We start from the raw sequence: 27,395 nt of genomic DNA on the forward strand, positions 1-27,395 counted from the left end.
TTACCATCGGGAGATATTATAATAAACTGCAATTAAGTGCTAGGTTGTCTAGTTCCACAGAATGGATTGGGGGATTTAATTGAAGCATATGTGCAACAATAACAGGTGGCCAGGTGGGTCAAAATCTGCTAAGACTGCACCACTCATATCCTGGCTTCAAATAATCTAAGTTCAACTAGTGGTGATTAAAGTGGGTTCTCAAATGTAATATGATGGTCACCAATGACCATCATATTAAATTAGTTTTTTCACCAAATAATAATTTTCAATCCTTTGTTGATCAATTGCTCCATGCCATGTTCGTTGTAAGGGTTGTTTGACCATACTTTACAGCACGCTTATTAGTGCAATCAAATTTCCTGCTTTTAAGGATTTATAATTTTCGTTAAACTGTAATAATGTGATAAACCTCTGTAGCAAGTCATGTAAGAAGGTGGAGTGCCCTCTAGTGTGGATATGAGATCACTCGACAGAACCTCAGCAGTAGTTCTCTGAAATCTCCTTCCACAGGCCAGTCTCTAATGCGGGGCAAGATGCACTGCTATGTCAATATTCCAAATGAATATTTCTCCGTCTCATGAAGTGGACAGCAAAATTCGGATTTGAATTTGGGAAAATTACTTTTTTGTTTAAATACAGGACCATGCGAGACGGCAATTGCTTGGGGGGGCCTTCATCCGCCAGTGAATGAATCGGTATGATAAAGGTAGCTATGCACGCCTCTAAGCCAGCACTGTGAAGGCGAGGGGGCTAGCGGATTAAACAAATGTTGTAAAACTCCCTTCCCATGGCTGTCAAGGAACAGCCTTACTCTAGCTTACCAGGAGATGGTGGTATGGCAAAGTGAGGATGAATATCACCTGTCCCCCATCTATATGGGAGTGTGTTGCCCCCTCATGCACGTGGGTTTTCTCCAGGTGCTTTGGTTTCCTCCCACACTACTTATATACACTCATCAATTTGCTGAAAACATGAGTCCATACGTGCCCCCGTGATTTGTGGCTTGTGCAATTTAATACGTAGGCTTTCGTGACCAATATCATCCACTATAGGTTTTTTAAGGGTTAGATCGCATAATTACACGATCTAACCCAAAAAAAAACCTATATTATGGATTGTACGATGAAGTTTGCGTGAACGATACTACGAAATAAAATAAAAACACTTGTCATTATGATCAACTTACTTCGACGGGCTTCCTTGTGGGAGCTTTGTCCTTTTGTGGAAGTGTAGTTGTGGTGATCGAGTTTGCTGGGCTTGACGGTGAACTCCTTAAGAGTCGGGGGAAAATGAAACCACCAGACACACACACAGAAACAAAAGTTAAGTGCCACAAGCCTCCAAAAGGCATCGCTATATTTAAAAAAACACATTGAGGCCAGGAGACGTGTAATGGTTCTAGGTTGGTAATGAGTTTCAACTGACAAACAGTATAAACAAGATGATACATTTAATTGTTCACTGTCTGTCAGTTCAAAGTGGCGAGTCTGTAGATCACGACAAGACGACATTCGATGCTGGTTTTCCACAGGTGCATCCAAGCTGAGCCGGCCAGTGTGATGATACATCTTGTTCATACCATCTCCTATGTATTTCCCCCTATGTATTTCCCATATGGTTTGCTCCACTTTTATTTCGTCTCATTCACATTGCCCGAATCTCGGAGGCTCGATTCGACGGATGTATCATGAACTTAAGAATCGATGTTAAATCTATGCTTTGTGACACTCCCCAATAATCAGTGGTTATTCAGCATCATCCCCATCTATGAAATTATCTATGTAATTATCTGTGTGAAGTTCAACTGCAAATTCAATATTTGCAAATACAACCTGTTAAGATACTGTGCACAGGTTTCACTGACTTTCAAATGTACAATATTTATTTAAAATATTAAAGTCATTAGTTATGCCAGAATTAATTACAGCAATGTGCTAAAACACCTTAACTTTCTCAACAACTGCTTGGAATAAAAATACGTCAGATATTTTTACTGTCACTGCATCTTGGGTTATTATTCCCAACTTGAGTAAACGGCCAACACACAAACGCATCACCCTCGGGATGTCCCCGTTTTTAATTCATAGCTGCTAACCAGAGGATTAATACGCCAAGCAGCCAGCAACAAAGAGCACGCTTGGTAAAACACAACTTCGAAAAAGAGACAAATGAAGGGAATTTTTAAGTTGAGCAGCAGGAATGGAGACAAAGGCAGAGTGTCGTGGAAAATCTGACAAAATGGAACATTTGTCAAGAAGAGTATGGCCCATCGTATAGTGTCATAATAGAAATTCCATGAGTCAAATATTTAACCGGAAAAGCCTCACTAAATGTCAGGACATGGTAAGGTGTCCAAGGTCTGATGACCTTTTGGTGATCACGGTGTTTGCTCATGACAGCCTCGCAAAGTTTCACAACTCAACTATAGAATGGATACAACCTCGCAGGTTTGGACAATCCCTTTCTGCGTGAATGTTTTCGCATGCAAAATCAGTCACAGCCTGTTTGATACAGCACAGAGGCTGTAAAGCCAGATTAGATGCTCGTTGCAATTTCAGACATTTTTCTCAGCCACAATTGGACCCACGAGGTGCTGAAATTGCCACTGCCGCAAAACAATTTCAGTAGGAATTATATTACTCGTCGATTAATAACAAGTGTTATGCAAATTGTGGATGCTGTTCAGGTGTAGTGATTAGCACTGGGCTCGTAATCAAGAGGTCGATGGTTTGAGCAATTAACACAGCAGCTAAAACAATGGTGGGCAAGTTTCTTAAATCCCTGCAAATCGGTCCACCGGGCAGATCGCGTGCAGTGGGGATAATGAGCGGGTGCTCATCTCTTCCAAACGTATCGCCAGTGTGGAAGAGTAAATCAAAATACCCTCTAAAGAAACTCCCTAAAGTTCCTTCGAGCGAAGGCCATTCCGCCAATAGAGTTGCAACCTGACCACCCCAATGACCCTGAACCCATTACACATCATCGCAATGCGCAGAGGGTAAAACCATCGGCACCAGCACCGACACGAACCTGCTGGGCGAGCTGCGGACATTGTTGCGGAACTTGGTGGTGATGCTGTGCCGCGGCGTGCCCACCCCTGCCGCCGCCGCGGCCATCGTCGTCTCACCCCCGGACCTCGGAGGGCCCCGGGAGCTGCTGGTCTCGGCGGAGAGTGGAGTGTCGGCACCAGAGTCACCAAAGTACTTGTGGTAGCGATCATGGTCGGGCGTGACGGGAGAGAGGTCGGAGTGCGTGCTACGTGTCGGCTCCTCGTCGTCGTCCTCTGACGAGTTCCCGTCGCATATCAGTGACGAGTCTGTAGATGACAACGAGAAGACGACATTCGATGCTGCTTTTCCACTTGTGCATCCAAGCTGAGCCAGTGTGGGGCCCTCACGGTACGCGTGGTTTTACATTGGCTTTTTGGCATGCCAAGGCAGAACCAAACTGTGATAAGCTGGCCTCACGAGACATCTGAATATGGCGTGGGGCCACGCAGGACCAGGGGCTAGGCTAATGACACATTCATTGCGTGTGACGTTAACGGCACAGCTCGGCTTCTGCAAAAAAAAAACATCTTTGGTAATCGGCCAATCATGTGTAACTTTCTTCAATTAAACTCTCAATCTCAGTAGCCATTATTTCATCCCTCGAACCTCCTCCACTGTGGTTGATGGTGTTATAAGGTGCAGGGTTTAGCGGCTGTGGGCCACATCACAAGTCACTCACCATCGAGTCTACGGCGTGGGCTAAACGCTGGGCTGTTGGCGTAGCAGGCGCTGTCCGGGCTGCGTGCGTCATGCCCACCAGCCCGCCGGTGTGCAGCCATAACCAGCTGGTCCTTGGGAGCCTCCTTCACCAAGAATTCGCTGCACACAAAGACACAGAACCCCCCCCCCCCTTTATACTTATAGACTGTTCGGGCGAGTGCTGCTAGCGAACACCTTTGAAAGTCTGACAACACCACCCGGCATGCTGTTTTGCTTCCACAATACGAATGCTTACATAGTGCGCAAGATAAAAAATGTAAGGCTGAGTTCCACCTCGAGTAAACCAAAAAAGAGTTTAGATATTGCTTTCCACTACTTTTTTTCTCCCCGGTGCTCATGTTTTGCACCACACCAGGTACTCATTTAAGGCCGAATAATGGTCGTGAGTGGGAATCGAACGCGGCTCAGCGGGTTTGTAGTGCAGCGTGTTAACCATCACACTGCGGCTCCCTTCTCGACGCCTGATAAAAAAAAACATTTCAGTTGTAAAATAACATTGCAATCTGTATGCATGTATTCAGATGTTAATTCATCGGCTCGCAGCAACTTTGACAATATACTCTGTTAATCACTGTTTACCCAGTTTGTGTGTTGCCACGCGACAATGGACTTGACTGGATGGCGGTCAGAGGCAAAAAATGTGCTCGCATTGTTAATCATTCAAAGCGGAGGACACACTCAGTCGCTCGTGATGATCGCTCGCCTTTCAAAATTCATCACCAACGGTGAGACAATTGACTGTTACCCTCTGGGCACAGAGGCTGTCGAATAAAGCTGAGCCAAGCAAGACTTAAAGCTCCTAACCTCAAAAGCAGGCCTCACTCAGCAGCTGTGAGGTTCTTGGGGGGAATCTGTCTGCTGTGCTGGTCTGGCAGGGTTCTTGTAATGGTAAAATCCATGTGTTATTGCTGCCACCTCCTGGGATGGGACTTCTGAGCTCAGGTGAGGTGCATAGGGATCCTCCCAGGTATGGTCCTTTGCACACCTTCGTGCTCATTCCCTGTACTTTCTCCGATGCTTGTTCGCTCGAGAGTTTACTGCCTGGAATGCTCTTCCTTTCCGATATTAGAAAGCCACTGGAGCTATGCACTTTTAAATCTATACTGAAAACTCATTTCTTTAAAAGTGATTTTTGTGTATGGTTTGTTGTCCTTCCCATGCACCTCCGATTAGCATGCTTGGCTAGGTTTGGTGCGAAAATTCAACATACATACGTAAAAGTTAATGTTGCGTTTATCCCTGTACCGCTCGTCCTGTTCGTATGGTTTCTCTGTGGTGCTCACGCGAGTTTGTGTTGCGTTTACTCCCGTGCCCTTGATCCTGTTCAATCTGTATCCCTCTGGTGATGTTCTTCAAATTTTTGTATGTTAATGTGGTACCGCAATGTTCTGCTTTTTGAGATGCAAGTTGCATGAATAATGCTATTTAAAATTCATATCATTTACTATAACATTAGAAAAACCACCACCTAAGCAGGAGCAGCAAAAACACCACGACTACCATTACCATCATCGTCAGCAAGAGAAAGACCACCATCACAACTACCACAACTTATCATCACTATCGTCATCTGAAGCAACAGCAACAGGACCATCATCATCATCAAACACATCGGTAGAAACGCCATCATTATCAGCAGCAGTGGCATCAGCAGGGGCTCTATTAGCAGGACCACCATCAGCATCTTAAATTGTTGCCATGATCACAATAGTTATTATCATGATCATTGTCAAAACCACCACCACAATTAATGTCATCATCAAAAGCAGTAAAAGGTCGTCATCACCACCACCAATCAACCATCAGCATCGCCAACACTGTGCACTTCAGTTGGAGGTTGTTGTTTGAAGCGGACTGGGACCCTTAAAAGAATGGCGCCATCCGTGGTCGCCCCTGTGATTTACGGATCAAACAAATGACTCGAGACACCGCTATGGCAGCAAGAGCAATTTATGCAAATGCTGTCGCAAGAAGTCACGCGTTTGGCGCAACGGTCCTTCGCTGACTATTCCCGATGCATGAATCACCAAAATCATCATCGTCATCATGAGCACCCCACCTTTCGGAGGCGATGGAGACGTCGTCGCCTTGTGCCGGGTAGAGGATCTCGGGCTCCACGTCCGGCGTGATGCCCTGTGTCGCACCCGGCTCGGGGTGCGGTGCTAGCAGCGCCAGCGAGCTCGGCCGCTCGCACCGCTCGGCGGCGCGCGGCTCCGAGTGCGACACCTTCATCTGCCACCGCACACACAGGCGCGAGGGCAAAAACGCAGCGACGGTGAACCGCCGGGCACTTGACCGCCGCGCGTCAACAGCAGCAGAACCGCAGTCGACATTATGATGATGAACATCGGATAGGTCGCCCAGGCACAAAAACGGCGACGGTAAACCACCAAACAACAACAACAACAACCACGATGCCCAACGACTAGAGCTGCAAGAACCATGACCAGGCCAATGAAACGACTCCTATTTCAGTTGTGCGTTATATCAGCTATTGTATCGCTGAGGTCAAGACAATAAAAGCGAAAACTCTGCGTTTCAATGAGGTGCATGTGTTTTCTGTTGTTTGGCACGATGTCCGACTTTCCCCTCCACGTTCCAGGAAATGAATTTAGCTCCTGCGCTGGGAACTTTTTCAGAAACTTCATTCACCTCCTGAAGAAGCAGTCAGCAAGTGAAGTGAAACGTCAGGCATCATGCCGTATATTGCGCGGTACAACCCGAAAAAACACATCAGAGAGCTGCACGGCAGCACAACCATGGCAACACATGTAATGGCAACACAGTACATTATTTAACAAACGAAAAGAACACTTACTTCGAAAATGCAGCCACTACTGATAAAGTTTCTTCGCCGGGCTTCACGAGACACCAGACCTCGTCTGCAATGTGGCGATAAAGCCTTGCCGTCTCGCGGCTCGGCGAGTTATAAAAGGGCTTTATTCCAAGCAAATCATGTTTCGCGCCAATGCACAGGCTCCTCTGATAATGAGCGGGCACGGTGGGGCCCGGTTGCTCGGCGATGGAACAACGCGGCAAAGGGCTTTGGAATGCCGGCCTTTCACACGTCTTCCCTCAGCCCGACCTCCCCTCTCCCTCCCCTACCCCCATCCCCATCCCCACCTCTTTCCCTGCGACGAGAAGATTCAAAAGCCCAGCTCCCTGTCGTTGCTCCCGGCAACCCGCAATACAAAACCTCGCGAGCGTATTTCCCGCCCAAGTTAATTCGTCGCTCCAAATCTCGCTCGACCCCGTATCGGCACAAACGGCGTACAGCCAACACCACACAAATTAAGGGCCCAACTTTTTCTGGAATTACAAAATAAATGTTTGGCGGAAAAATTGAGCGACGACCTTGCTTTCTTTCATTGCAATATATACACACACACAAAGCTCACAACGCAAAACCACAGCAATTCAACAGACAACTTCTACACGTCAAACAAACAAGACAAAAACACTCCATTAACCTCAGCATGCAGCCTTGAAGCACTCTGCACTGTTCGAGTTGTCAGGTCTGCAAAGACTTGCAGTAACAGCGACATATATTTGCTCACAGACGATGACTTGTCGATCCCTGACACGACACGTATTGTTGCAAGGTCATGCCAGAGCCTGCAACGTGTGTAATACCAACGACATCATCATGCCGGACCATCTCTCGAACCCCGGGCAGTATCCCGGGGTTAAAGGGTCCGTCAAATTTGAAGGCAACTCGCAGGATTAAACTGCTCAGTGAAGCTACTAACCTCCCAGATTAAAGAGTTTCCAAGGCCAGGCAAGACTTGCGACTTCAAAAGGATCCAACCGCAAACTCTTGGGGGATGATGTTCAGCCCAACAGGCTGTGCACGGTGTTGTGCGTCTCCCCGCTCTAGCGTTGGACCCTATCAAGTTGTCAGGGAGCACCGTTGCTCATATCTTATTAATGGAAGCACTCTCCCTGTGGTAATCTGGGTGAAAAGTGAAGCCCCTTGTTTTTGTGTGTGTGTGTAAAGTGCCCTGCCCATCAGCAGACATAGCTCCAAGATTAAGTTATTTTCATTTTATTCCTGGTGCGCTACCTTGTGCGACTTTTGTCACCAGTTGTTGCTCGAGTCGCCCCTCCTTCCACACCAGTCTCCGTTGAGCACACAGCCAAGCGGTGAATTATAGTGAGAAAGTAACACGACGATAAACGTCATCAGTGAGTGCAGCTGTAATGCTCACTCATCAATCTGCGGAGCAGGCGGCTGTCATGTAGCAGCAGCAAACGTGCGGCAGCGCCACGCACGACAACACCAGCAGTAGCAGCAGAGCGCACAGCCACATCAATAGCAGCCGTCTGGTTTAAGAAGCTTCGTCTGGCATCAGATTCGCCAGACATGCTTGAGGCTTCTTCAGGCAGAGCGGGGCTTTGTGAACGATGCTGACCGCCGCCTCTCTCTATGAAGCTGACCAACGCCTATCGCATGCCTAGCCCATTAACCCCCACCCTCAGACACTGTCCACTTCTAGCCATTACCCAACCCCCCAGACCGAAATGAGAGTCGTGAGATGCGCTCACAGCCACACCCACGAACGAGACACCCAGGATGGGGCACAGACACCAACAGCTGTCCATTCATGACGAATAAAAAAAACAACCGCTAAATGTTACGATTACCCACCCTATGCCACAGGTAAAATTTATCTCAAAAGGCAAGAAGTGATTTTTTTTTAAATATCATCGTAAGATGTAGTATAATAGTACTGTTATTGTTAATTAATTTAGTAAGCGCTGTTTGGTGTTCATTGTTCAATTTTGTGGCAGTGAAGCAATAATGTTAATTGTTTAATGGTTTGTGGTGTTAGATGTGCCGAGTATTTATTTACAGGTTTAGTCCTCTTCTTTGGTTCTTTCGGTAAAGTCACGTAGAATGAGAATAAAATATACATTGATAAAATAAAATAACACAATAATATTCTCACGACGTTTCGGCCACAACACAAGCGGCCTTCATCAGGTGAAGGGACGAGACTGTCTGGTAGGACAGCGCTGGAGTGAAAAAGCCACGCTCAGATCACGACCTTTAAGCTATGTGAGAAGAAACAAAGCGCCTTGACAAAGGAATTAGCATATAATTTAGCATTGAAAAGCCATTTCAATTCTAAATTCTATGCTAATTCCTTTGTCAAGGCGCTTTGTTTCCTCTCACACAGCTTAGAGGTCGTGATCTGAACGTGGCTTTTTTACTCCAGCGCTGTCCTACCAGACAGTCTCGTCCCTTCACCTGATGAAGGCCGCTTGTGTTGTGGCCGAAACGTCGTGAGAATATTATTGTGTTATTTTATTTTATCAATTTATTATTTTATTCTCATTCTACGTGACTTTACCGAAATAACCAAAGATGATGAATCCTTGCAGTCATGAAAGCTTTAAATCGAAGGTTTAGTCCTATTTTGTGAAGCAGATTTCTATTAAAACAAACAGATGTTTAGGCTCATCAGGCTCTCACCTGGCTTAAATGAAGGATATCAATCATCTATTTAACCGCGGGTGGAGTGGTGACCCCAGTGGTTTGCACACTGCGCTATGAACCTGGCAACCTCAGTTTAAGCCCTGGTCTAACATCAGTGGTTAATGATATCCGAACAGGTCCTGTGACCCCCCCTTCACCAATCCACGTTTTACACATGCGTGTTGGAAGTATGGTCAAACAACCCTGGTTGACGGACAAGACATGGGGAGGGCCTTCCTCCAACAGTAGTGTGGCAAAGGGAAAACATTTTTTAGCTATTATTTATATATATCCATAGAGATTCGTTATCAATTTTCAAAAGAGCTGTGCTTCTAAAGAAATATCCAATTATCCGTAGTCAACTTTAATTTTTTGTTACGTATCATCCACCGTGAGTCAGAGCTGAATGTGCAGAGCAAGAAATTAATTCCGCGTTCGGTTAGGGCCCGTTATCAAACTGCGAGCGTAATTATCCGCCGGCAAGACCGTATCATCATCATCGGACCGAGAGCAGCATGTTCCCACAAGTGAAAATTGAAAGCAGCCTCGCGAAGAATCGGGAGAGATATTCGTGGTGCCGACGCAGTAAATCACCGCAAGCGGAGTGAACACACAAACACAAGTTACCGGGAATGCACGGCGAGCAACACTATCTCCTGACCAACTGGGGAAGTAATCCCCCCTCGGAAAGCAGCTGTCACACGCTTAAAACGCAAACGCCACAAAGCCATGCTTAGAGTGGCGTTTTTCTCTTTCCCACACCGTCGGTGCACTTTGCGCGATTACCGTGTTTTTTTCGTCAGGATTGTAAGAAGCACCCTCGAAACGCATGCCCGATCACAAGGGTAAAAACAAATCTCGTTGCACACAACTACCGAGTTATAAGATGCACCCCCCATTTTGTTTTAACAGTGCGGGAAAAAAAAGCATCTTATAATCTAGAGAATGCAGTATACAGCAGGAGGGGGGGGCGGGGACGAGGCTTTGCTTTAATTGTTTTTGCGTTTTCCTTCCTTGACTTCATTCCACACGCTAAGTGTCGAGATGGACGCCGCTATTTGTTTTGCTGTTTTTCCCACGTGCATTTGGTGATATTATACCCTGCATCCAATAGTGTGTTCTTGCATCATTAACGAACAGCGATTTGCTTATTTTGCATTTTTCACCGTGCGTTATACAATGTAGAATGAAAAAGATCATCACAGATATAGGAGTGAATAACACAGACGGGTAGGGAAATTACACCGAGAGATGGGAAGAGGAAAATGGCTTGGGGAACACATACACAAGACTTAAAACGGTCTATTAAGAAAATTAAGCTGGTCCGGTCGAGACTAACGAGGAAGTGAGAGCCAAAGGAGGGCACACCGGTGAGAAAGAATGTGACCCATGAAGATGGAGCAATGAAATTAGCTTATGCAAAATGGCTTCATGTATTTTTGCATCATGATACCATGAAAGATGGCAACGGGTAGGGGCCCGATCATGGCTGAAAATGATGATGATGATATTAATAGGAACTATGATTTTTAAAAAATAACACCTACAAATGAAAGCACTGGTATCAAGATCATAATCCAGAGGCAAATAGAAACAGCTGTTGTGTCTATGCAGGCATAAACATCTCTCGCTCATTATAAAATATGCCAGACAAAAAAAAAGCCACACACTAACATATTTCCCAGCTGCCGAGGTATAAATATCTGACCCGTTAACACACACGGCATTCGACCTATGCGAGCAGATGTAGAAATGGCACAGCCGCAACACCGACGCTGCTCCACGCAAACAACGCACGCTGTGCGAAAACGAACCGTGATGTCCAAAGTGCACAAATACAAAGACCTCACGTATAGCCTGAACAGGCCGTTGAAGCAAGTGCTGTTAGTGCGAGCATCTATGAAGGCCGGCACGGCACACGAGGGGGTGGGTGGTCAATACTATGCCCGGCCGCCTTTGTTTCCCCAGTGTTGATGTTTATACACGCTGCACCAGGTACTCAATTGAGACCAGTCGACCGACGAGAGGGCTCAGAACTGGTTCAGATAATCGTCACCGGTGTTGGCCGTGAGCGGGAATCGAACTCGGGTCGCCGGGTTCGTAGCGCGGCACGCTAACCGCGACGCTATCCCTCCTCTTTACCTTCTATCCAAGTTGTGCTAGCTCAGCGCTGCCACCATCGAGCCACCTCACACACACACACAAAGGGTTACCATGCCCCCAGCAGCTAGTAAACAACACTGCGCACCTCATTCATGAGCATCTCCACGTTGGACGGGATGAAGAGCTTCCTCTCGTCCAGGGAGCCAATCCCCGTGGTGGCACCGGGCCCTCCCAGCGGCGGCGTCGACCTCGGCGCAGTAGTGCCGTTTCGCAGCGGGGGGGTGGGGGGCTCGTCATCATGCTCAGGCCGCGAGGGCGGGGAGTCGTGCTCCATCTCGAGCTCGCGCAGGTCCAGCATCGACTTGACGGCCTGCGCCCGCTGCTCCCAGCGCCGCCGTGGAGGACCGGAACCGCCGGGGCTCCGGTTACTGTCGCGGCTCGGCAGCGAGCTGTCATCCAGAACCTGGCGGACCGGGTGGGGAGAGCGGGGCGGGCAGTGTTAATTTAATTAACTGATGCAAATATTTGTAAACAAAAAAAAAAGTGTCTTTTATTTTAGTCAACGATGAATAAGAATGGACGAAAATATTCAGGCGTTATGATCACGATTACAACTACCCACCAGAGATCAAAGCATGACTAAGAGGATACGGAGCTTACTACCATGGTCTCTGGCTTATGAGACAAAGGAAAGTAAGACGCACCCCAAATTTGTGCCCGGTGTCAACAAAGTTACACAAATATGGTCACTCACAGAGATAGACTGGATTATAAGATGTATCCTCAGCGCTAGTTTGTAAATACTGTACAAGGAAAACAGTGCATCTTACAATCGAAAGAATACAGTCGTCTGAATCAAGATGAAAACTAAGATATTCTTGGCACACAATGAGAAACTGCAGTGCACTCAGGAAGACCAGAACAGTATTTGGCGACATTATACATCCAGTATATAAAAACGATTAATCGAGTTTACCGATTGGCTGGCCTGATGAGTGGACTCAAGAATTGGCTGCTTTGTTCGACTCGACTAAGAGACAGACTAAATGTAATCCACCAACTAAGGGCCACATTCACAGCTCCGCTCTGGCTGGGCCTCCAACAACGAGAAGCTCAGGCTTGAACCGCTCAGTTACTTTCAAAGAAGGACCAGTGGGCTCAGGCGTGGCTTGGCTTAGGCTCAGGTTCATGGAAATTCTGAGTATGAATGGGACCATGCTCTGCACACCAAATCAAGTTAAGCATTGGTTTGAGCCAGCTCACTTGAGCCAGAGCCAAGCCTGAGCAAGTATATGGGTCAAAGACTTGACGAACATGCCACAGGTTCTTAATGACACGACTATGACAATGAACAGAGTAAAATTAAATACGCTAAATTAACACCAGAGGCAGATCCGTAACCTACTTGCTGTACTGCCAACTAACGGTCACTTTGTAACACTATTACGATGGCCAGCTTTCAGAGGTAAATTTGAGGATATAGGTATGGTTTTATATTTGACAAGAAAGTCTCTTCTTCTACAGTCATCTAATGGCAATCTCATAGCAACGTTATTGATTTCAAAATAATGTTACAGCCCTATGTCAATCCACTGCTGGATGAAGGCCTTTCGATGTCCCCACAATAAAATCAACAATCGTGTGATTTCATTTCCGGTGAGTATACTTCACATTGCTCTACTGCCATCTAACGGCCACCTCAAAGAACTGTTATCCATATGAACAACAATAGCAATGTCAACTCAGCTCTCCAAAATCTTATGATTCAGTATCACAGTAAGGAAACGTCAATAGTTTGTAGTTTCATGGATAGGCTCTCATGCCATCGGAATGTAGAATTCCCTCTTACAACCTCAGGGCTATAAATGGGGGTTGAGTAATACCCCATGCTCATATAAACCCAACACCATTTAGACTTTTTTTTTAGCTTTCATGCCACATCAATATAGAATTTAATTATCGAAGAAAGCCTCAGGGAGTCTCAAGTCCTATTCAGGGGTATCCTACTGCATTTGAATATTTGGTTAATTTAATTCATGGAAAGTTTGGTTTCCGTGTTGGTAAATTCGGAACTCCCAAGAAAAATCCCATTATTCTTACTCACAAACATAAGATTCAAAAAGTCTAGATTTAAAGCTTTCGTGACTGCTAGGATCCATACTCTTTGGTTCTATTGGGTAAAGTCACGTAGGTAAAAAATAAAATAACAAAAATCACGACGTTTCGGCCACAACACAAGCGGCCTTCATCAGGTGAAGGGACAAGAGGTGAAGGGACAAGACGCTGTCCTCCAGACAGTCTCGTCCCTTCACCTGATGAAGGCCGCTTGTGTTGTGGCCGAAACGTCGTGATTTTTGTTATTTTATTTTACCTACGTGACTTTACCCAATAGAACCAAAGAGTATTCAAAAAGTCCATTGCTCTACTGCCACCTTGTGATCACTTGACAGCCTAGCAGTTTTGGGAGTCTTACAAATCTGTTGACTTAGAGCTGCCAACTCGCGGCTCGGTAAATCTCTCCCTCTCATGGCGAGTTTTCAGTTGTCGATACGTAAATTACGGGAGCAGCACTGGAACGCGCAACAGGCTGCACAGTGTGGGGAGGCCTTCGTCCACCAGTGAATAGATAATGGTTGATGATGATGCAGAATGACCTCTGACCTGCTTCTGGGCCCAGAGGGGAAGGTGGGTGACGCTGAAGGGGTCATCGATGTCCGGATCCACATCTGTAAAGCAGAAAGTCCCACTAGAATCATTACTGGATTTACCACTACATTATTGTTAGAAACTTTATGGCACAGATAAAACAAATATAAGAACTTCCAAGAAACACTTAAATCGATTGGCAGTGACCCAGGTCACCATCGTGACCCGGGGATGCCAAAACCTCCATAACTCCGAAACCAGAAGGCCTATGAAGACAGGAGATGTCACCGAGCCCGATATGCACGCCAAATATGGAAATTAAAAAAACACGCAAAACACCCATAAAAAAGGGGGGCTGCTGGGGATTTGTGCCTGGCAACGGCTGTTTATTGCTTGTTTTGAAAGTACATCAGGATGCTGGTCTGGTCATTCCCCAGCACGTTCTGCTTCTTACGGGGGCGGCCACCCCCCTTGTCTTTGGGAGCGAGACCACTCGGAGGCAATGGCGCACAGGACGCTCTCTTGGTACGGCCGGCGGTCATGGTCGTGCTGGCGGGATGGACATTGTCGTCATCATCGCCCCCAACGTCGCCCTCTGGCAGGACAGGGTAGTAGTACCAGCGATGCTCCCAGAAAAAAACCTTAAACTATTCCCGGCCCACCAATATTTTGCGGTGACCCGGGCTACCGCCAATCGATTCACTTATCATGCTTGCAAACATGATAAACGTTATACGTCCATTAAATTTTGCGACTGATTTAACTCATATTCTTGGTTCTTTCGGTAAAGTCACGCAGAAGGGAAACAATAAAATAAGTCAGTGCATAGGTTTAAGCCAAAATAAGCTATACATGGCTAAACGTGGCCCATACCTGCATAAAAACACCAACTAATCGAGACTTGATTAAAGGAGATTCACGTGACTGTACATAATGAGAGCAGAGAGAAACTGCTTGAAAAAAGCAGAAATGCTCACGCTGCGATGCAACGCCGGAGTAACAATAAGAGATGCAAAGAGAAGAGAGGGTATTAGAAAACAACCATGCGTACGAAGTATTGTAGAGAAAGCGAGGGATGCGAGGCCCAGACAGTTGAGCCATGTGGTGCGGATTGAGCATGGAAACATTCACATGGATATTAGCGGAAGGAGAGGAAGAAGGAAGATGAGAAGGAATGATAATAGACACGGGAACATTACAATTGCCGGGGTGACAGCAAGGACGGGAGGAAGAGGTGGGGGGGGGGGCCTGCCACGGACAGAAATGGAGGGAGACCCAGGCAGCTGACACCATAGCTGTAAAAATGAGACACTACGACTGCTGCTACGAGCGACTCTGCTGGGTCACCATAGCCTGTATATTTTGAGTTTTAATGTTCTCCCCGTGGTCGTGTGGATTTTTCTCCGGGTCCTCCGGTTTTCCCCTCCACATATTTTTAGAAACATGCATTGTGGGTATTTGGCTCCTATAAATGTCCACTTCGTTGAGCTATGATTTGTGGCAATGTCGTTTCTGAAAAAGAGCTGTATAGCTCAGTCGGCCTCCCCTGGCAAAAAATCGTTTATAGTTTTGTAATACTAGCGGCTCTGCTGGGTCACTGTAGTGTAGAGTGGGGATCGTAAATGTGTCGAGGGGAGGTTGCTGCTACCTGCGTTGGACACGGCGTCTCCGTTCTGCTCCTCCTCCAGCTCCGCCGTCTCCCCGTCCTCCTTGCTGTCACTGTCAGATGAGAGCGCAGGCCGCGGAGCCGTGCCATACGAGATGCGCCTGCTGGCACGCGCACAGGCGCAGCACAACAAGAACAACAACACGGTTCGGATTTACATAGCGCACAGATGGGGCCATAGCTCACGACGCTGCGCAGAAGCAGAGGGAAAGGAGGAATAATCCGTTCCTATTTTATGGAGAGGAAGAAACTGTCAGTTAAAACTGGAGGAGACGAGGAAGGGTCCTTGAGTCTGGAGTTGAACAGGCGCACAGAGTCAATAGCACGAATAGTTGGAGGAAGAGGATTCCAGACCGTGTTGTCAACAGAGGAGAAAGAGTAACCTGGTTCGATAGAAAGCATTGGGGAGTAGGGCGACATGATAGGGGAGAGGTAGGCAAGTCTGTGGAGTTGAGCAAAGTGAGATGATAAGACAGAGGTCAGCAGGAAAGAGCCTTTGAAGGATCGTGAAGATGGTGAGTGCGAACCTGCAGTTGATCCAAGATTGGATAGGATTTTTTTTTTCAAATTAATGCTACACAAGCACAACCTCAATGAAGGCCTCGCCACTGTCAGTCATAGTCAGTAGGGTGTGGTGAAGTGGTGCCCAGAACTGGTTCAGATATCATTCGCCACTGATTTCAGCCACAGGCCGGAATTTAACTCGGGTATTTAGGTGCGATACCCTCTGTGCCACTGCTCCACTACCATATCAGTTTGTAATGGGACGCCATCATGTGGCAGAAATGCAGCAATGTTCGACACGACGAATTGGCAAAGACGATCTCAACAGCACAGCAGATGGCAGTGCCTACCCACTTCCAACCAATACAGCACTTAAGCTTTCCTGCATTTAGTCTATGGCCTCACAACAGAGATAAAATGGACCACTTTGTTTTAAAATGTTATTTTCCTTATTCTACAAAAAAACACTTGCGTGGGCCATGTAAAAAATAGAATCACACAGCTCTTACTTTCTAACATCTCTGGCAAAGCCAAGCAGGTCATCAGCAGCTTGGCCATGCCGTGTTGAACACAAGAGTCACGTGTTTTGTCTCTAATCCCGCCCCCCACATTATCTCATCACTCGTGCCAATGGCCAGCGAAGAGATGCCACACGCGTGAACATCCCACCCTCAATGACGCTTATCGTAAAAAGCCTCGAAGTAAACAGACCAATCGGTCGCGCTTGTACATAACAATTGCAACGCTCATCACTGCTACGTGACACTCAAGCTCGGACCGTGATCGCTTCCTCGCGCCCACGCGGCGACTATATGATGATTCACGGAGTATATCGTCACGAGGCACAAAGACAAAGACCCCTCCGTGCAGCCTTAACAAACTGTAGGGGCAAGTACTGTTCGCGAGCACCTATGAAGGGCCGGCAGGGCACACGAGGGGGGGTGGGTGGCCAGCACCACGCCTGGCCACCTTTGTCTCCCCAGTGGCGAAGTTTACACACCGCACGCACCAGGTACTCATTTGAGGTTTGCGTCGACCTAGGGGAGGCCCAGAACCGTTTCAGATAATCGTCACTGATGTTGGTCGTGAGCGGGAATGGAACTCGCGTCGCCGCGTTCGTAGCGCAGCGCTAACCACTACACTACCGCTTCGCACACGCCACACACTGTACAGCTGGCACCGCCAGTGTGCAGCTGAACCGTAAAAAACAACTCAAGGGCCGGTGTGGGTGGGGGGGATTTAACAGAGGGAGCAGCAATCTCTTAATCCTCGAGGGAAGCGATCGGACAGCGGAGAGGCAGTAATCATCGTATCTGGGCGCGGTGCGCCGCTAAGTTGCGGGGCGCGCCCACGTGTGGGCGATCCCTTCCCGTCGTCACGCCACGGGGGGGGTGGGACGCTTTTTATTTTCCTCCATAAAACTACCCGGGGCGAGAGGGTATGCTTGGCGGTTCAAGGGTCAGAGATAATGAGCCGTGCACCGCCAAGAGCCTGGGTTTCAATCCGGTGGATCAGGTTCCCCGTAGTAAAACCGGATTTTCAATTGAAGCGGAGTTGATGATCTCAACCCAGTTTATCAGTGACTGATCGCTAAGGCCATCTTATTAATCGTGGCTTTTTAGATTCATTTGTCTGCATTTCAACTGAGAATTGTAAATACAGTATCGGTTTTACTGCCTTTCCCACTGCTCGCGCAGTGTCTTATTTGTTTACGCGTTGTTTTGAAGTTTAATCATGATGGTAACTGCTTGTGACTGGATAGAGCCCATCAACTGTAGTTTGTTTCAAACCAAAGATGTATTCACTGCATCCACAACGCATTTACTTGCACAGATGAAATGTAATTCCCTCTGAGAGTACAAATACATTTTTGGGAAGGACATACCTTTTCATACGTTCTTTTGGCTTTCCAAACAGCTTGGATATGTGAACAAATGGCACTTATTCAAATACAAAGTTAATTGGAAATAGATATTTATAAAAACAACAATGGAAAAAAATATGCCAAGAGTATCCACAACTTCATAACAAATGATTACATTTAAAACTTAAGAGCGCTTCGAAGAAGGCTGCAGCTCATGAATTAACAGTTAAGTTAGTTGATCAAAAAGTCACGTGCGACGGACTGAAGTGTATACTCCCACCCTCTTACAAGACATCTGTCCAACGTGGAAGAGTAGGCCAAATACCCTCTCGAGGTAATTTCTCTATAACTCGCCAGTCCCCCAGTCGTGGTGTGAGCAAGAAATTGCATCTTTACCCCTTTTCTTAAGTGAAGCAATTAGGACAGTCTTACGTTTAGAAGCAAAGGCCCGCCAAAAATCAATAACAGCCTGAAAAATTCCCACGTGCGGCTAGAAGCCAACACGTGCTCGCTAATGCAGCGCCGGTTTAACGAGCGCTGTGTAAATTTGACCGGCGTGCACCCAAGGTCGATATGGATTATTTCTTGCGCACCACTGCCAGTCTCATGCTCATGGAAGTGTGCCGGGGGACGTCCAGACACGTCGCGCGCTCGAAAGCCACTTAATTACACTCAAGCTTTCCAGCGTTTAAAACGTGCGGTCGAGACTAGATGGGGGAAGAGCGACGGCTGCCAAGCCCCCCGAAAACCATGATGACTTTTGCTGCTGCCAGAGACGATGGCAAGCGAGCGTTTGATTCTGTTTGCTCGCGGCAATGGGAAACCAGAGAGGGACATGTAAGTGGCTGAGAACGGCAAACTGTACCCATAAACCTCACTCGTTGATTTCTGCACCCGTATAAGAGGGTTCGGTCTACCAGATGGTTTGATCTCATCCACACTTTATCTTACCACCACACTGTAAGTTACAAAACTCACTCGGTTCCCAACTCGCTCACCAACTCGCTCGGTGTACCAGACGGACTTGTTTCGTCTCATTTACCGTGTGTTCGTCCACCACACACGCAGATCACAACACTTCTCTTTCTGCTCCTTCCCTCGCACTGCTCCACTTTAGTGTTCCATCCCATAGTCTATTTTCCCCAAGCTCTTACAATGGTGCTCAATTCAAGAAATGTTTCAACTCTTTATTACAACCCTGATGGCAGTGTTTGTTGCCGACCACTTGATGCTTTGAGTCAGCCACCGTTAAAAACAACGCTGTGTCAAATTCAAATAAGACTGGATAACGAAATTATGGAGAAACACAGCGACCAACCAGGTGAAATCTGATTTTTTTAAACACAAGATCACAAAAAAGGTTAATTTGTCTTATGCTATTTAAATGGATTCTATAAAACAAAAATGAATATGAAACACCAGTATGCCTGGCTTTTGTAGACTATAGAAAGCCATTCGATTCAGTGGCAACTCAGTCATCCAAGCTCTCAAATAATAAAGTACTTAATAAACATGTTGTACTATTTATAGAGATGGAACAGCCACACTGACATTACATGCTGCAAGAAACAAGTCCAATATGAAGTTACTCAAGTAACTATGCTCTTGCCAAGAATATTAAGCAATATATTAGAGGTTGCTTTCCAAAAACGGGGTTGTAAAAATTAGGGCAAACATAAATCGAGGACGTATTTACAAGCTCAGATTCACAAATGACAGTCATTATCTCAACAAATGAACACGACCTCCAGGAAATTAAGATTGAAAAAAAACCCTAAGTAATTGCACATCTTACTCGCAGCACAATTGTGCGAGCACATTAAAAATGATACTGTTTATAGTTCATGCAAACCGTATCTCACAAACACTAAGGAACGAAAGACATGTTGGAAGGCAACATCATCTTGCTGGCACCAGCAAGATGATTTCTGTAAATTCATGGGTATATACGATGTTTAAAGTGCACACCAAGACACCCGAAACTGCTGCCTACAAATAACAAGTGTTCTGACCTACAAAAAGGACACAATCTTGATTTGAAGCTTTCGTGACTGCAGGAATCCATACTCTCTGGTTCTTTCAGTAAAGTCACGTAGATAGAAAAAAATAAAAAAACACGACGTTTCGGTTTATTATTTTTTCTATCTACGTGACTTTACCAAAAAGGACACATTCAAGCAATTCACACGGCGTCATCGTGAAGGGCTAACGTCTCACTTATCTGTACCGACCTGCAGAACAGCCAAGTACTGATCTCGTGCGTGCACGCATTAGATAAACCCCAGAAGGCTTTACGGTATTAAAAAAAATTAGCAGCTGTGCAATTGGGCAGTGCCTGACAACAAAAGTTTAAATCGAATCGGCAGCCTTTACTTTTGACTTGCGCTCGGCGGTATCTTCTAGTAACAAGATGGTGGTGGAGGGTAACCCTCACGGAGCTTCAGGTTAACGTTGGTGAACATTCCGTGACAAGGCAGGACATACAACACACAAGCCACACAAAAAAGCACGCTAAACGGCAAACATGAAACCACAGCAAGTACGTAAACAAATGTACATTAAGAACGCTTAAAAGTCTGCAGCTCAAACCCCCCCCCCCCACATTTCACCCGGCACTTACCCGTAGTGTACATTGTTCGTTTCACGATTAAGTGACCTCTGCAAGACCTGGTTCAGGAGTGAGCCGTCACTTGAACTCTGTATGGATGTATGTTTGCTCGCTGGCAAACAAAGATTGCCGAGTCTAGACATTCTTCTCTCTTCTCGTTTGTCCAACTGCCGCGATACCGAGTACGAACCTGGAGCGGCGCAAGCAGAATCTCGGTGACTTATAGAGAGCTCGAGTGTTCAAAGTTCGTCACAAGGAAGTACTTGATATGGACAGGTGGGTAATGAAAATTCTTCACTGAACGAGTAAGGATTGCGTAAAAACTAACGACATTCTGGCTCGCGCAACTGGTTCAAAAGCTGCCACGTGGCTGCTTTACTACACCGACGCTATCGGTGTTTTACAGAAACATCGCTGGCGGAAAGACCAAAAAGGCGCGCCTGACACGGGTGACTTCGCGGCTTGAGAATGAGGACAGAATGCTTTTTGTAATTGTCGATGCCTGGACTGGATGTTTTGTTTTCAACGCAAACAGACATTTGTCACGCCTTTAGCAAACACACAAGGGCACGTTTAAATGCAGCCAAGTGTTAAATTACGACTGGGACAAAAAGCCTCCACCATAAAATGGAGAATCACCGTAGTAACTGTTTTTTGCCATGCAAAACCCTGAAAATAAATCCCGAGAGGAAATTTGACGCCAAACACAGCAGGTTGGCTTTTTACATTTGTAACAATGGAAATCCATTATTTTCATTGTATTTATTTGAGCATTGCCTATCGGGAACCATACGACCTAGAAAATATGCCTCGCTGTTACAACCGTTTATTTAAAATGTGTCGTAAAGGACGAACGTTTTCGGAAACGTCTTCTTATTCACGGTGCTGATGTCACAAAAGCTATCTCAGTCTTTAGGGTGCACCAATAACTTGCCAGAATGTATTGCCAATGGGTCTAATAAACAGGTGTGGGGTGGTTAGTCAGCTTAACACAAGGCTTCCGCGACCAATATTATTCATAAGTGTGGGGGAGTAACGCCGAGACAGCATGCACCAGCATCGACCCTCCAGCACCAACGCCCCCAATAGAGCCCCCTCTTCCTAGGGGGTTCCCCTCCTGGCAGAGCCCCCCAATGGAGCCCCCTTCTGATCTCCCGAATCTGAACAGCGGTCGATCCAATGCAGCCACTGGGACATGTGGCCGACCCCTCGGCCTCCTCCCTCCACCCACGAAGTTATCTCGCTCAGTGAACCCGGTGGGAAGTTCACAATCCCCATTAAGCACGACCCTTCACACCAACAACACAAACAACCAAGGACACCATCCCTCTGCTGCAGGGTACATTCTGAACCACATGCAATTTTACAAGTCACGCACAAACCAAATGACGTAGGATGTAAAAAAATAATGACTATGATGATGAATGCCTTTCTATGCTCAGAAACGTTTTCGGAAACTTTGTTAATAATAGACAGCTGCCGTGTCAGTTCAGGAACAAAGTAACCCAACCGGTACCTGCCTCCTGGATATACTGTATGTATTGTTGATGACATTGGTTTCAAATTCAATGTCAACGTTGTTTCTGCTTTGATGAGTATTGCGTGGCTCTCATCTCCTGTTCACCAACTTCAAGGCAGTGGTGGAAAGTCCCCATTTCTATAATGAGAGCCAGTCTATCAAGAAGCAAACGGTGTTGACTTCCCACTGAGAGGTACCGATTTTAACAACTCGTGAAAATGTCGGGCTGAGTTGACCCCCGACCGGAATTTGACCTTCCGATTGCGAGTCGTGCACTTTGACCCGGCCAGATCCAGTTCCAAAATAAGTGACTAACAAATAAGGGACTGCGGTAACCACCACAGTCCCTTATTTAAAGTGTGTTAAATTTGCTGTTCTGTGGCCAGTCACTAAATATAACTTTCGTTAAAAAATATTCTTAGAAACTAGGCATGGCGGAGCAGCGATACAGTGGTTCAAATAGTACATTAAAAACCCAAGCCAGTGACCCGAGATTGATTCTCAGCCATGGCTAACATCAGCGGCAAGTGATGGCCAATGCAGTCTTGGCCTGTAGCACGGATCAGCATGGTGAAATATGGTCAAACCGCACCTTCAATTAGCACGGTTGGTTATGTACGGTGCGAAAGTAGTTCAACAAACATACATACAAACAACCTGAGCAATACAGCATGCGGATGGCCTTTGTTTGACCTCGGGCTGTAATTTATCTTTATTACTATTACTGACCATTGGACTCGTAATGTTTTGCCTTCAATTGTCAGTCATAAATCAGAAAACAAATTGTCGCAAATTGATCAAATATTTTTTTTTGTTTCTATCATGGTTACACTCTGTGGCTCTAAGTGGCTGCAGGGGTCACATGAACAGATTTCTTGAAAAAACATGCAATTTGAAAGGAATAATTCTCATCAACACAATTAAATGCGTCTCATGAGCATAATAATAAATTTTCACTGAAGCACTATAACCTGCCCATTAGAGTACTTATTTTATGACAAAACAAGGAAATGTTCCACCTGAAGCTTTTTTTAATATATATACACACACAACACACCAACAACCTTTGGGAAATTTAACAATTCAGTGGGTGGCAGCAGCGTGAACAAGAACATTTTTCAAATCTAAACGCACGAGACAGGTGGCAGTTATGGGTAATCATGTGAGCAAGTGTCGAGGCAGTGAGGCTCAGTGTCCCTCTGCATGGAGTGACTGAATCAATTGCTCTCACAGCCAAAATGACATGATGATAGTGGTGGTTGGCAGCGATGGTGATGACGGTGTCAGTAAGTGGTGCGGTAAGGAGCTGTGGCGTGGTGGTTAGCGCACTGCGCTATGAACCCGACAACCCGAGCACAGATTCCGCCAATGCCCAATGTCAGTGGCAAATATTAGAGCCAGTCATGGACCTCTTCTCGGGTTTGTCATGTAAACAAAACACGCCAATTAGTTACAATTATATAATTGGCAAGTTTTTTTTACGTGACAAACCTTACTGGCTGTGTCGGGTGGTGGAGGGTTACGATACATTTATACTTGCACGATCTAACCCAAAAACCTTTATTATTAATAATGTTGGTCACGAAAGCCTACGTGTTAAACTGGAGTGATGTGTTAACAACATTACTGGGGACACAAACGGTAGCCAGACATGGTGTTGGCCACGACCCGCTCGTGTGCCTTGCCAGGCTTAATTAGGTGCTCACTTACTGCACCTGTACCCAACTGTCTGTTAAAGGTGGCAATGGCGACAGTGGTAGCGGCATTGTGGAGGTGGTGTTAACGATGGTGATGGTAGCAGTGCTGATGAAGGTGCCAATAAGAGTGATGGAGGCAGCAGTGATGGTGGTGATGATTGTGGCAGTGACGGCAGTGGAGTTGACAGTTGTGGTGGTGGTGGTGTTAGCGATGGTGATGTTAGCAATGCTGGTGATGTTAGCAATGCTGGTGATGGTAGCAATGCTGGTGATGGTAGCAATGCTGGTGATGGTGCCAGTATTAATGATGTTGCCAGTAATAGTGATGTTGCCAGTAAGCGATGGAGGCAGCAGTGATGGTCACGATGATTGTGGCCATGATCATGGCAGTGATGGCGGTGGAGTTGACAGTTCAGTGGTTACGTTGACAATACCAGTAGTTTTGATTTAAAGCTTTCGTGACTGCAGTAATTCATATTCTTAGCTCTTTCGGTAAAGTCACGTTTTTATTGTTTTATATATTTTATTGTCTCCCTTCAACGTGACTTTACCGAAAGAGCTAAGAATATGAATACCAGTAGTGATGGCGGCAGTGATCTGGTGGCAATGATGGTGGCAACGGTGGTATCGCCGGTGGGCCATGCTGATGTTGGCAGCGGTGCTGGCGGCACTCACCTAGCTGGCGGGGAGGCAGAGACGCCACGCGGGAGTTTGTGCAGCTCCAGCTGGCGCTGCCGCATGCTCTCAGTAAGCTCGGGGTTGAGCCTCCATACGAACACGCAGCTGTGGACATGCATGTGTCACTCACCACTCGCAACAATAATAATAACGGTAACATATGGCTGATACATTTGTTTTGGGGCTAGGCCATGCAGTCGTTTGATACTGAAACTCACTTTATGAACCCCACCCACACCACCCGAAAAGACTCGTGTATAAAAAGATAATGCGTTGCTCAAATTTTTACCCAATTCAGATTTCCGAATACACTACCTGAAGAAGCTGAAAGCAGTTTGCTTCTGTCATAAAAATTCTTAATCTATCAGTGAGAAATAATTGTATTGGTCAGAATTTGATCAGTGCATTGGCACATATATGTAATTTTGTCATTATAACGACCACCACGTGGCCCAATCCAAAACAAATATGGATCATTGTAATGGCTATAAAAATCTACGTTTCAGAGTTAATGTACAGTTCCCTCAATGCACTGCTGGACGAAGGCATCCGCATGCCACGTCAATCATGCGGGATGGATGACACCACACTTTACCACTCTCCTGGTGAACCATAAATCGCATCAGAACATCAACAACAGGCCAATGCGCCACATCTTCTTCATGAATAGAAAATTAAAGACACAAACCACTGCGGTTGTGGCCATGCAACCTAAACTATGGTCCATATAGTAACCCACTGTAGTCTGCGCTCCTTCATTGGAGCAGGAATATAGCAAAACTACACAAACGCTCACACGTCATCGTGGCTAGAAGACCTCGACATTGGCATTTAGCACCTGAACATATCGCTGCCACGTACAAGAATAGAAAACTAGGCTGCTCTGTGGTTTGGATTTGGTCCAGGGAGGCCAAACACCAGTTCAGATATCCACTCACCATGGATGTTAATCGTGACCGGGCATCACCCTGCAAACTGCTGGCCACCTCTCGAAGACGCTCACTCACATATCACACGTCATCTCCCAACCCCTCACCACCTTCCAACCACGCACCACCTCTTTCACTCCTTACGACTCACCACAGCCCACACGTGTCACTCACCACCTCCCAGCTACCTGTGACTGTCAACACCCATCGCTTGAGACCTTCCAACCACTCAACACTTTCCTCGATCACTTATTACTTTCAAAGCAACTCACACCGCCAAACGCACTTACACTCGCCACCAGCACTCGCAACGTGCCAGGCTTAATAAGCTACAAGTTTGATTCCCGGCCACGGTTATGGTCAGTGGCTTTTCCTCAATGGCGGGTGATCTCTGACCCGGTCCTGGGGAACCCCCTTCAAAAAACGGTACTCACTAGAGCGGTGAAAGTATGGAAGAGCAAAGGGCTGTAAATTTTTTTGTATGTTTGTAATATTGTAATACATTGAATGTGTGCACCAAAATCAGTGCCGATGCATGTTAGTTACTCGTCAAAATCCTTAACACTATGCACGCAAACAAAGGTGTTAACTCTGATCTATTACACCTACAATAGTGCTGTTTGTCGCTGACCACTTGGCATTTTGGGCCTTGGGAACTGTGCTCAGCAACTGTTAAGGGAAAAAAAAACTCACCTATCAGCAGAGACAGAGATAAAGTGGCTGCAGTTGTTGCTAAACTTCATTCCAGTAACGATCTCTGCAGGGGTCAAATGGCACATAGGAAAGGTCGTCAGACAGGGCATGATCTTATGAAGGCGAGGTAGCAGGTGCGGGCGACTGTGTGCGCGTGCATGTCGCCGGTTGCGCAATGTCGCCCGCCCACCATCCCGCCGCATCCTCACCAGAATGTCCGAACATGGTGGCCACACACTCGCCAGTGTAGAAGTCGTATATTGACAGGTTCTTGTCAGAGGAGCTGGTGGCGATGTACATGCCTGAGGGGTCCATTTGAACCTGCCACGTGCACGCAAGGATGCTATCATTAAACAGCACACAGCCACGCAAAGCAATACATTCTCAATAACTGATAGATGAAGGTCTCCCCCAAATCATGTCCGTCATGTGGGTTTTCACATTACTTCACACAAATCAGTGCGTGTTGGTGCAGGGAGGAGAGGGGATGGCAGGTCTGGTTCGGATATCACTTGCCACTGACGTTAGCAGTGGCCGGGAATCAAACGCAGGCAACTGCTTTTGCAGTGCAGCGTGCCAACCACTGCACATGACAATACAATGTGTCGATGTCTTTTTGTTGGGTTTGAATGCGACCCCATCACTGAAAGATGTGCGCCGTGGGGGAACACTCACTAGAGGGAGGGGGTGGAAGATTACACAGGACTGGGGAATTCCTGACAGAATCATATGCAACAGCATCTCAAGATACTGCCGAGAAACTGTGGGCATATTTATTTTATAGAGAGAGGTAGTCAATCATTGCCACTTAAAAAAGAGGACAATAGTCAGTAGTGTAGACAACCAGGGGGAGGGGGATTCCAGCACAGGAGAAGGAGCGACCCCCCCTACTGAGCACAGGCCAGCTTGGGATTCCAGCCAAGGTGGTTGGTAGAGCAAACAGTCGTAAGAGAATGAGATGAGAAGTACAAGTAGGAGAGTAGAAGACATTAGTAGAAGAGTAGGGTAACGAGAGAAATGAGAGGTAAATGTAATGCAGCCTATTTAGAATCTTGAAATTGGCGAGGACAATTATGCGAGTTACTCTAGGTTGCATTAATTGCAAGAGGAGGAATCTGGGGATTGGAGTGGCATGATCTCGCTTACAGGTACAGGCAAGATGTATGGTTAGATTGACGCATCAACTTCGATTAATGTTAATTCTTAAGCTCACAGTATAATGCATAGAATTGCATGCAT

General features: G+C 46.5%; 1 protein-coding gene across 3 annotated transcripts in view; it reads right to left on the minus strand.

Annotated features, from left to right (window-relative positions):
• Positions 1–27,395, minus strand: part of LOC116947750 (mitogen-activated protein kinase-binding protein 1-like) — an 87,165-nt gene that overhangs the window by 7,370 nt on the left and 52,400 nt on the right. For 2 of the 3 annotated variants that reach the window (XM_032963854.2, XM_032963856.2), the window contains exons 17-26: positions 26,366–26,477; positions 26,157–26,220; positions 24,532–24,639; positions 15,647–15,768; positions 14,014–14,078; positions 11,498–11,815; positions 5,830–6,002; positions 3,730–3,869; positions 3,031–3,316; positions 1,187–1,271 (exon numbers count right to left, since the gene is read on the minus strand). In XM_032963854.2, coding sequence (XP_032819745.1) covers positions 1,187–1,271; positions 3,031–3,316; positions 3,730–3,869; positions 5,830–6,002; positions 11,498–11,815; positions 14,014–14,078; positions 15,647–15,768; positions 24,532–24,639; positions 26,157–26,220; positions 26,366–26,477 — 1,473 coding nt within the window. The remainder of the gene's footprint in view (positions 1–1,186; positions 1,272–3,030; positions 3,317–3,729; positions 3,870–5,829; positions 6,003–11,497; positions 11,816–14,013; positions 14,079–15,646; positions 15,769–24,531; positions 24,640–26,156; positions 26,221–26,365; positions 26,478–27,395) is intronic. The other variant, XM_032963855.2, reaches the window with a different exon arrangement.

Source organism: Petromyzon marinus, chromosome 31, assembly GCF_048934315.1.
Source record: "Petromyzon marinus isolate PM22_M1 ecotype Great Lakes invasive population chromosome 31, UKy_Petmar_22M1.pri1.0, whole genome shotgun sequence".
Taxonomy (NCBI): Eukaryota; Metazoa; Chordata; class Hyperoartia; order Petromyzontiformes; family Petromyzontidae; genus Petromyzon; species Petromyzon marinus.